The following is a 12,529-nucleotide window of genomic DNA, read 5'->3' as shown; positions in this document are numbered from 1 at the left end:
CAGAAACGTGTATGCAACAAACACGGATGCAAGATCACAGCTGACCAACCATTTATACCAACTAGTAACCCATTTGGTGCAACTGGCAACCCAGTTGTGATAACTTTCGACCCGATTAACACAACTGGCGACCCGGTTACTACAATTTGCAACCTGATTACTACAACTAGTGACATGTTTACTACAACTGGCGACCCAGAGATCATAACTGGCGACCCGAATATCACAACTGGTGACCTGGAGATCACAACTGGCGACCCATAGATCATAACTGGTGACCGTGGTTAGCAACTAGCGACCCGGGTTAGCTAACTGGCGACTCAGAGCTTGTAACTGGCGACCCGTGGTTAAGCAACTGGCGACCCAGGATTACAACTGTAACGACCCTCGAATCGGCCCCAAGAGATGCACAGGTCGAGTGCCCATCACAACTTGAGAGACAATCGACCCTCACAAGCAAAAGCGGTGGAGTAATCGGGTATCTCCGGGTTAACAACTAAAACCATGGTAGGAGATGTCAATTAGCCACAACTCTAAGTTTATAAGGGACTAATACTTTCAATATGTAGCCGATGTGAAATGGGTTGTTACAAACTCCCCCAATTAAATTCCTGACGTCCTCTTCAGGCCAAAAGATTCTTAATACCCGGGATCCATACTCCATGAGATGCACAAGCATCATTCCCGTCACACCCCATGAGGATACCTCAGGAGATGCACGAACCGAGTGTTCGTGACATCTCTAGAGGCCTATGGCTCTGATACCAGATGAAATGACCCTCGAATTGGACCCAAGAGATGCACGATCTGAGTGCCCGTCGCAACTCAAGAGCGAATCGCCCCTCACAAGTTAAAGCGGCGGACTAATCGGGTATCTCCGGGTTAACAACTAAAACCATGGTAGGAGATGTCAATTAGCCACAACTCTAAGTTTAAAAGGGACCAATACTTTCAATATGTAGCCGATGTGGGACGGTTTGTTACAGCAACTAGCGAACCAGTTCTCCTATTGTAACGACCCGCCAAAATTGATATTGGCGCAGTACGTTAATAACCGATTTCATTGCGAGGTATTGACCTCTATATGATACGTTTTGTATACATTGCATTCTTTTGAAAAGGTACACTATCAATTGAATATATATATATATATATATATATATATATATATATATATATATATATATATATATATATATATATATATATATATATATATATATATATATATATATATATATATATATATCCAAGGTCAAAAAGGTCAAAACTCTGGATTACTCGGTCACTCGGTGACCACTAGGCCAAAACATGGTATTACTCGAAAAATCGATGATAACTCGGTCAAAGTCAAATTTGGTCAACTTTCGAGTACTCCCTGAGTCATCGAGTACTCCCTAAAAATTGTCGACCAAGTACTCCCTGAGTCGTGAGTTCTTTAACCTTGGTTGGGGCACATTACCATTAGACATGATTTCATTTTCATCATTTTGACCAGCAAATATACACTTTGAGCCGTTATGCTTCAGAAAGATCAGATTTGTGGACTTTGTTGCATAAAAAGGCATTATTATATCTCAAGATATATTATACTTATTTTTCTTTGCAATATTTTATACCTTAAAAGATATATTCATCATACCGGAAGCCAAGGGGCATGTTTGGCAAGGAGCTGTTAGGAGATTTTAGGAGCTTTTAGCTTTTAGTTTTTATAAAAAAGCTCCTACATAATAAAAAGCCTCGTTTGGTGACACAAGCTTAAAGCTTTTTGAGATGAGAAAAAGCCCTTGTTTTAAATGCTACAGGTACCAGCGTTTGAGATTGAGATAAAGCGTTTAGGGTATTTAATTACCTAAAAACCCTTCCATGATTATAGAAAACTCCCACGTAAATCAGTTATTGATTAAAGCCGATAACCCTAAGCATTGTTACTCTTCTGGTTTATTCTTAACGACCGCGTCTGCAATTCTTCTTTAAGGTAAACCCTAATTCTTAATCTTCTATTGATTCTGTTGTGATCTGCAATTTTTGTTAAACTTCTATTGATGCTGTTGTGATTACGGTTGCTAATGATCTGTAATTTATCATGTTACTCTTATTGATTACCGTAATTGTTGTGCTAGTGGTATTGGGAATATGATTTGCATGAGCCATAAACTGACATATACGTTAACAGCGAGGACTTACATATTATATGTATGTTTTTTGCTCTTTACTTGTTTAGTTCAATCAGCTCGTTACCTGTATAAATTAACTCGTTACTCGTAATATGTAGATCATTAGCAATGAATAAATTAACAATGATCTTGTATCTATTTAATCTTGTATCAATGCGGCTGTTTAAATTAACTCGTTACTTGTATTGACTTAATCTTGTGTATGTATCAATGTTTGCATAAATGTGTATGTATTAATGATAGTTGGAATGGGAATAGTTTATATAATTCTGTATGTTCAAACGTTTGCATTCTGTATATATAGTTGCTTTTCTTTTTTCTTTAACTCTATATTGCTTTTAGGCTATATAACTTGATTTGAATTATATTTCAGTAATGAGTATTGCTATAATAGTATTAAATTGAATTGAATGATTAGAGTAAACATGAATTTATATTATACTAGGTGTATTGCCCGTTCATTGCACGAAAAACGTACGGGTCATGATTTAGTGTCTTGCAACTTGGGCAGAAGGGACGTCTAAGTGTTTGGATAATGGGCATAATAAGCATGTACTTTCTCTAATCGTTAAATAATTGGAAATGAAGGATTTGAAATACGTTTGCCAAATGTATAGAAATACTATAAGGGTGAAAAAAGCACCAAATAACACGTAAATGTAAAAGAGTTGGTGCGTAATACATATGGTTCAATCCTTGATATCTACAAAAGTAAAAGGGATATTGAAAGTGGCTCGCGCTCCCGGTATAACATCTTGGATAGTTTCTACTTTCAATTGTTGTGCAGCTAAAATTGACGAAAGTGCAAAGCCAGTCTACAAAAAACAATTAGTATAACAGTTACTTTATTATGGTACAACAAGTAATATATAAGGAAATAATGAAACCTATAATGCAACATTTGGCTTCCCACTAGATACAACAAAGGCTAAATACGAAAAAAATTCTACAATATGGGGCCTGAGGTGATTGTCTTCTGCAATTATAAACCTCTATAAAATAGCAAATTTTGAAGATGCTACCATATCTCTAATTGCAGGTTATATTGCAAGTGTATGATAGACTGTACTTGTGTTCAGTGAAACCGGATTACTGGGCAGCTATAGGTCAACGTCAAAGAGTACCATACTGTTACATAATGTATGATAGGTCCATGAAGATATGCATTTGCCACTGAAGCTGAATATTGCTGTACAGTGCGATTCAGTATGGTGAAATGAATTAGCAAAGACATAAATGATATTACTATTTAGCGGACATAACAGATACACATAAGGGATCACATAGAATCAGAATAGGGAATGTTTATATTTTTCTCCGTAATAGGGATGTATGCACCGAAGTAGGCATAGTTGAAATGAATATTCATATAGGCTTACCTCATATAGTAGGGAGTTGCGAATCCAATAATAATACATTCCAATTGTAACGATTTTTGCAAGTAATGAATGGGAAAAACAAATTAAAGAATAAAAGTAAAAGTAAACAGTAATTTAGTGTTTAATCGATAATAAACAAAACAGAGCATGTAATCTGATCAAAGGAAGGATCACAGTAAGGGTTTAGTAGTACCTTTATAAATCGTGGTTCAAGTTGAAGAAGGTTTCTTTTTATACGAAATTTCTTGTGTGGCCCTTCAAATGCTCATCGACGTCATCTACCATTACTATTTTCAGCCCACTGGGGTCAGTAACTCTTAAAAGTGCTACGTATAGTTGACCATGGCTGAATACAGGTTTAGGGTGATAGAGGCCAACGCATTTTAACGACTGACCTTGGCTTTTGTTTATCGTCATTTCGTAACATGGTCTGACCGGGAATTGTATTCGTTGCATGACAAACGGCCACTTTGTTTGTGTAGAAGTGAGGACAATTCTTGGTATTATGACCATTTTCCCTATATGAGAGCCAGTGATTATTCGAGCTTGGAGAACAAACTTTTGGAAGTCGGTTATGATGAGGCGTGTTCCATTACACATGCTTGCGCTCGGGCATAGGTTCCTTAATAGCACAATTGGCTGTCCTATTTTTAGTTTCAACTTGTGAGGGGGAACTCCTGGGAAATTTAATTTATTTAAAAATTCCACGGGGTATGCGTGGTGTTGATCAATGTTGTCTGTTGAACCCTTGCAAATCTCGTCAGAGCTTTTAAATGTCATTGATGCACCCTCAAGTATCTTGAACATATGTTTGTTAATCTGGGCAGCGTCATCATTCCTTGGTGTCAAGATCGCCCGTTCACGCAAATACTCCTCATCTTCTTGTCTTACGGTGAAATCTTAGAATATGGTGTCAACGATTGCTTCAATGGGAGGTTTTTCAGATCTGACAACGAATTCATCAGGAATCTTTATCCACATTGGTTCGTCTTCTCCATGTTTACACCTTGCTGGTACTTTACCTTAGCCTACATCAAGGACCCGTTTATTGAATGCGTGTTTTCGGGTATCATGTGCACCATCAGCACTGTATTCATTTACTCTCATGATACGGGAAATCGTATGCAGTTGACAGTGATGCCAAAGATCTGATCTATTGATGCATGAATGAATAACTTCTTGTCGCTTGCCTTTTGGTATTACGGACAGTATCTGCTGGAAGTCGCCTCCCAATAAGATAGGCATACCGCCAAAAAGTTTCAATCTGTTTGCATCATCCTTAGCGCCCAAAATGTCTCGCAAGGTTTTGTCTAATGCCTCGAATGCAAATCTCTGAGTCATCGGAGCTTCGTCCCAAATGATTAAGCTGACTTCTTGAATAAGGGCCGCCAATTGGGTCTTTTATTTTATACCGCATGTACTGTTTTCCATCAATTCCAGGGGGATCACGAATTGACTGTGGGCTATTCGTCCTCCGGGTAAAAGAAGGTATCACAACTCTAGCTTTTCGACTTAAGTTGTCTAGTTTGACTTCTTTAAGTTACATTTTTCGACATGACGAGTAAATTTATTAATCTATGTCTTAGTTTATTTTAGGGTTTGTATAGCCCTAATGATGCATTTTAGGTTTTACTTGATAGAGTATTACTTCACACATTTTGCATAAAGACATAAACCCTGACTTCGGATCAAAACGTGTAAGTTGGCAGGGACACGCTAACCCTACCCTAGAATTGTAAATTATATTTTTATATATATATATATTAGCCTAATAACTAAACTTATTAACTAAGTATTTAGATTAAAGACTTAAAATAATTTCATTTGAACATTTGATCATAAGATAAAAAAATTCCTACACTTAATCATTTTTCACAACTAGTCTTGATCACTTTGTACATAGCCATTTCTTTCACTTAACCAACCTTAATCTATCTTGATTTGAACCTAACCTAAGCTTACTTTCTAAACCCTAAACATACAAGTAAACATCTTAGAATTTACACATTAAAAGACTACACAAGTACATGTACACTTGCAAAACCAAAAATTGACTAGAACATCACACCATCATCATCACCATCATTTTTCATCATCTTCATCACATACATCACCAAAATATCTTATCTAATACTTCCTACCTAAGAAAATCACCATGCAAAACATCATCATGATCTCCATTTATGGCAAGAGGTGAGTCATCTTCTCCCCTCCTTCTCCCTTTGCCACGTCCCAACACCATCCACCACTATCACCTCTATATAAACCTACTTCTATCTTCCATTCTCTAATTTCTTCATTCTCCATTCTCCTCTCACACTTCTCTACTCTCAAATACATATCATAAGCTATCATTTAATCATCTTCTTTAAGCATTAGGAGTATATTTCATCAAGGTATAACTAGCTAAACTAAATCTATTCATCATTTCTAGTCAAAATCAAGAACTTTCATGGTGTAAAAGCTAGATCTAGAGTGTTAAATCACTCAATGATGACTATATGGCTAACCGTGATCTTGATGCTAGATCATTAAACTTAAGATCTCTATATGTCCATGATATCGGCTAAAAAGTCAGGTTTTCACCCCGATATTAAGGCCCAAAAACAAGAAAGATTCGAACTTTATCGGCAAAATACCCACTTTGTTGGTTAGAATTGAAGAACAAGTAATTACGAAGATGGTGCAAAAAGAATCAAGAGAATCGGAGCTAAAATGAAGATTCTAGAGCGAAAACGGTGAAAGACAAGAAATCAAGTTGCGATCCAGAAAACCAGCTGACCAGGCCTGCCAAATGGCCTGCTAAAAAGGCCTGCCAAACGGCCTGCCAAATGGCCTACCAAACGGCTTGCCTGGCTCAGAAACGACCAGCTAAACAGCCTAAGCAAACGGCCCAAGCAAATGGCCTGGTCTGACAAACGGCCTCTACAAACGGCCTGCCAAACGGCCTGCCAGCCGTTTGCAGGCAAAATTTTGGCTTATTTAAAGGGCATTTGTCATTCATTCTAACACACACTTCAATTCACTTCTTTCTCTCTCTTGTACAATATTAGTCATTCTTTCAAGGTCTTCGACTTCATGCGGGAAACCTAGTTCCCGGAGAAGAATGCCAAAGATTGTATTAGGAGCAGTCTGGAGTCTTGAAGTTGTCACTTTTGTATTCGGAACTCGTTTAAACTACTGGAACTTCTATCCCTTTTCTTTATATAATGTCTTTCATTATTATGCTTTGTGATACTATTGCCATGATTAGCGAGTAGTTATCTTTAGTGTATGTTATGACGTAATCAGTTATAATGCCGAAACTATATTATGGTTTGTGTATGTTATCAAAATGCTTTCCGATTATGCTTTGAACTCAATCGCTTTTCCAACTAATAGAACGTAGTTATTGGCTCTGTTATTGGGAAGTCACGAACCCCGATTCAGAGTACACTATCTGTGTCACCCCTTGGTAAGAGAAGTCTATCGGATACAATGCAAGTTTGAATGAGGCACACCGGTTGTAGTAAGTCCACCGAGCCTTGGATTCTGACTAAGGACTCTTTCGTAGTGAAACATCTGACTAGACCCCTAGTACATTGCCGGTCCCAGACCATGCTAGTGTAGTCACCAAGCATATAAACTTCGTACGTGCAAGCTGAAGCACAACGGTTGTTGTAAGCTGTACCTCTGCTAAGTAAGGCCATGGAACACGGTTAGTGTTGACTAGTACACTTCACCATAACGAGGTCTCAAGCATTGCACCCCGCTTGAGGGATTCTTAGTTAATTATGGAACTGTTTATTCGAACACATAAAGGATTGGACCGTTAGGATAACCGAACGTATTCATGGAAGTCAGTTTGACTTGGCCATGGTGTTCTTTATAGGTTGAACTCTTTTTAAGGGCCTAACTATCTTTCAAACCAATCACTAACGAAAGCATTAAGATACATCGCGTCTCTCGGATATGGAAAACCATGTATTCTATTATACTTAAGAAAGTTTAGACCATTTCAGAATGTTAATACGTCACCCAACTGAGTCGCTCAATTAGATGAGCCATCTGAAAGTGTATGCCTGTAGTCAGACTACACGGGCGTCGGGGGTAAGGGACGTTGTTGTCTATTCAAAATCTTCAAGCCTATCGCATTACCCAGTGACATGTCTTATGATAGGGGCGTTTAGGACTAGTATAGTAAATACAAGGTCACTACCTATCCATGAGCCAGCATTCCATAATATCGGCAAAGTAACTGATGAAATCGTAACATGCACTTATTTTAGCTTTATCTGAATTACAAATTTTATCGTACTTTACTTTATTTACTTAATCTAGAAAACCCAATATTAGGTAATCATCCACTACTCCTGCACCTTATAATTATCTTAAATTTAGATATAGGTTCGATAATACCGATATCTCAAAAATACGACCGTAGGTCATACTTCCCTTACTCATAATAAGGAGTAGTAAGATTTAAGCCCCGCTAAGCATAAATTTAAAACTAATACCCCCTTTGATAGTCAGAGCTGACGCGTGGTGTGATGACCCGTCCAAATCCATTTGGACGAATACATCATTCATCGATTTCACAGTAAGGTACTGACCTCTACATGATACGTTTTGTAAAATTGCATTCTTTTGAAAACGCACACCATAATTGAATATCAAATTCCAAGATTTTTGACGTTTGATGATTTCTACATATAGAAAATCACCGTAAATAATAGTTTACAATACTACATCCGTTGATAATGCAGTCAAAATAAGATACATGGTAACGATTTTGTGAATACTACGTTTTCTCGAATAAAGCATGTATGACTCCATGCACATAGCTTGAATAAAATATAAGAAAACAGCAGAAGACTTCTTGGAACCTGATAAACATGCATTAAAGTGTCAACACAAAGGTTGGTGAGTTCATAGTTTTAATGTTGCGCATAGTCTGTATATAAATATGGATCACAAGATTTCAGTTGTTTCATCCAGAAACGTTTATCAAAATATTCTACAAGATTGAGCACCCTAGTAACTAAACTTTAATGTATATATAATAAGTACCCCTGTTTTAACATACATGCAACCAACATTTACAATACACGCAAACTAACGTGTACTAAACTCAAATAGCATACGTCTGTTTTATAGTTCAGGCTAGGGTTTCTATAACTGGAACAGACGGGGATGTCAAGCCCTATGGATCCATATACAACTATTCACGCCCACCAGTTCTTTTAACCGGCAGCTACTAGTTACCAAAGTTAAGGGATTTTCTGTTCAAACTCAGTGTAGAATTAAGTATGTAGTTGTGTCCATTGCGTATAAAATAAAGTGCATGTATTCTCAGCCCAAAAATATAAATTGCAAAAGAAATTAAAAAGGGATCTATAAACTCACCTTAGCAGCACATAAATTCATTCACTGAAATGTGACCGAAATTTGGAATGCAAAGTAACCGTAGATCTCAACCTAGAGAACATATGTTGGTCAATACATGTCTAACAAGCTAGGTTTGGTCATAGTGTATCACAATCCTAATGCTCAAGACAATCATACAAAAGTTAAAAAAAGTCATCTCAAAAAGTTAACCTGACCCAATATGATCTTTAAATCTATACAATTAACATAGTATAAGTCTTGATAGTTGAACTAATTATAGTTTATCAAACTCAAAACATTATTTATTTTAGGAGTTATATTATATTTGAATAATCATGGCAATTGAATATATTTTAACATTTCATATAGTTTCCCAATACTTGTAAAATCATATTATAGTGTTTATAAAACTTTAAAACATGATAAGACAGTCAACTTTGACAATTGATCAACAAAACAAAACGTGCTTTATATAGAAATTCATTTACTCGATTAGTAATATCTAAAAATCCAATTTATCAATTTCATAGACAAGTTGTTTAAATATTAATTTACAGTTTCAAACACAATTTCAATTAACGTTAACCATAATTCAGTTGACCATATCTTTTAATCCGTTCATTGAAATCACGCGATTTCTAAATGAAAAGTTATTAATTTTTCAATAGCTTTCCAACGACATGCATATCATATACTTTATATCAGTAGCATATGTATCAAATTCGTGATTCATCATAAACTATTTATCGACAAAATTAAAGCATACTAGCATGCATAAACATAAATACTCGAGCACTAGACAGGGATACACTATTAATATATAAAAGATAAGATATGAATGCTCACTTATCAATATTGTGATTCAATATTGCAGGAAAGTACGTAGACGCAACGGAGATGATAAACACTAGGTTTGACTTGCGAACAATACTCACGAACATTACCCATAACCTCAATAGCTATAACCCATAGTTTCCTTAGCTTAAACCCGTTTGAAAACTCATTTTGGAATCGTTCGAGCATACTCCCGTCGTACTATTTTATGTATAATACTACTAATAATAATACCAATACTAAAAATAATAAGATTAATAATAATATTATATTAATCTTAATAATAGTAATAATAATAATAATAATAATAATAATAATAATAATAATAATAATAATAATATAATATAATATAATACAGAGGGTGGTTGATGGATATATTTGTGTGTGTGCAAACTGAAATCATCGAGCTTTATAGATGTTTTCCTAAACTGCACCCCATGCGATCGCATAAGTTCACAGGCCTACAGCCATGCGATCACATGGCCTCTGAATCTAGCTCACATTGTTTTTGTTATTTAGCTTGTCGATATATTATTATATTTTTATTTATAATATATATAATTTACATTAATTATATATATATTATATTATATTCTCGTGTATAGGTGAATTGTAATTTTAGTTCCGATAACTTGTATGTTTACGTTCAACTTATGTCCCGGTTCTAGTTTTTTGAACGTCCTTTCATACGTTTAGAAAACTTGTACTTTACGTTTCGTGATTCGTACCTTTGTCAAAATATAGTCTTAAATTATCAATAAACTATATTACTCAAAGTGTATCTTGAACTTTCGAGTGTTTTGGTCATTTGCGTCTATAAATTAACGTTTTAATATATAATAATATTATTTTAAATCAAAACATTTTATATCTAAGTTAATATTATATTTTATAACATTTGTAAAATATACATACATTTTCATTTTGAAATAGTGTTTTACTGTAGCGAAATGATTTTTACTGTAGCAAATAGTAGTTTTTGAAAACACTGTAGCTTTTCGAGTACTGTAGCAATTCGAAAATACTGTAGCAATTTAGTGTTTTACTTGTTCATTTTAGTTAACTTATCTAAATATCAATCGAATTAATAAACGAATGTTACTATCGTTTACTAAATAACTTGAAATTATATATATGTATATATCTTTATTTAATATACATAAATCAGTTTTTAAATACACATTGCAAGTTATTTATAAATAAATTTTAATAATTAATATTCCAACTTATTATGTATATATATATATATATATATATATATATATATATATATATATATATATATATAGATGTTCGTGAATCGTCGGTCAACAGTCGAAGGTTAACTGAATATATAACATTAGTTCAAAAATTTTGAGAATCAATATTACAGACTTTGCTTATCTTGTCAAAATCATATAAAGATTAAGTTTAAATTTGGTCAAAAATTTCCGGGTCGTCACAGTACCTACCCGTTAAAGAAATTTCGTCCCGAAATTTGATAGAGATTGTCACGGCAAACAATAAAAATGTTTTAATATGAGTTGATAAACAGAGTTTCATCATTATTGACTAATATAGATAAAATGATTCGATTATGTGAAGCGTACGAGTGAAGCTGTCACAAAAGGTTGAGATAAAGATTTAACTTTTGACGTAGTCATGGTGGATTTTCGGATTTCAAGGAATCTAAAGATAATCCTTGAAATCTATAAAAGATTTGATTCTCCTGTAATCAAGGAAATTATGATCCTCTTTGATTAATTGCGATAATCTGCCTCGATTGCTATGTATGATATTTCGCTATATATCAACCTCTTCCATTCCATTATTTTCATTACTCCTGCATCTTCTTCCTCATTTCATACCTCCCAATAGGTTGTGAAAATGTTAAATCCAGTCCTGATTCTTGATATTTTCCTGTCTATCATATCCTTCATTCTTCTTTTTCATCTGCCACCAGAGGAAGTTATTTTCTTCTACTATTACCTTGGGGGTTATAATGTTTTTAATTCTCCCGTGTCTTTACGTTGCAATACGCATTGATATACACGGTCTGTAATTTATGTGTTGTTGTCAAGCTTTATATTTTCCCTTATATTTAGGAGCTCCATAATTTTTTTTCTTCTTCCCGACTTCAAGTCAAGCGAATAATGGTCAAGAATTCGTAGGTATGGAGTTTCGAATGATCATAATATACAAATTAGAATGGAAAGGTAGTAGCACGATTTGATTTGTCAAATTACCAGAATATCGGAAAAGACCGAATCATCAAGAAAAATATTTTCTTGATAGTTTAGAGGTTAAATAGAATGAAAGAGTTATGTAACATGGTTCATGATGAGGGTATGATCTGTGAACCTTTATCACGTTCCATTAGAAACTTAGCATGACTTACTGTAATGTAATCACGTTGATCAAGTGTCATTATATTATACTAACTCATGCTTCAATTCCCAACACTACTTCAAAATATTCATATTTTAAACTCGAAGGTTTACAGAATATAGAAACTAAACAGTTTCCTTTATGATGTAATACAGATAACGCAAGAAGATAAATGATTTCAGATAAGGATAGTGATAAAAATATCTTCAGAAATATCGAAGATATTTATAATGAAAGATACGATGATATCTTAGAATTTCTAATATCGAAAGGTGATGAAGAATATTTGTCCGCAAAGGTGTAGAGTCAGGAGCAAGGTATTCGTTAATGACTTCAGCAGACACTGAATCATTTGGATTCTTTGAAGGTAGGTTTAGTCTTTGTGATTTGTCCACAGCCTCCTTC

The 12,529-nt window shown here is 34.7% G+C and overlaps 1 protein-coding gene across 1 annotated transcript in view; it reads right to left on the bottom strand.

The window, feature by feature from the left end:
• Window positions 1-5,737: 5,737 nt before the first annotated feature.
• The window catches only part of LOC139875367 (uncharacterized), a 60,626-nt gene continuing 53,834 nt past the window's right edge, over window positions 5,738-12,529 (bottom strand). The window contains exon 6 of the mRNA XM_071862706.1: window positions 5,738-5,904. Within this exon, the coding sequence (XP_071718807.1) occupies window positions 5,738-5,904 (167 nt within the window). The remainder of the gene's footprint in view (window positions 5,905-12,529) is intronic.

This window comes from Rutidosis leptorrhynchoides, chromosome 11 (assembly GCF_046630445.1).
Source record: "Rutidosis leptorrhynchoides isolate AG116_Rl617_1_P2 chromosome 11, CSIRO_AGI_Rlap_v1, whole genome shotgun sequence".
Lineage (NCBI taxonomy): Eukaryota > Viridiplantae > Streptophyta > Magnoliopsida > Asterales > Asteraceae > Rutidosis > Rutidosis leptorrhynchoides.
Note: the sequence above shows the minus strand (reverse complement) of the source record. Positions and strands in the feature narration are given on the sequence as shown.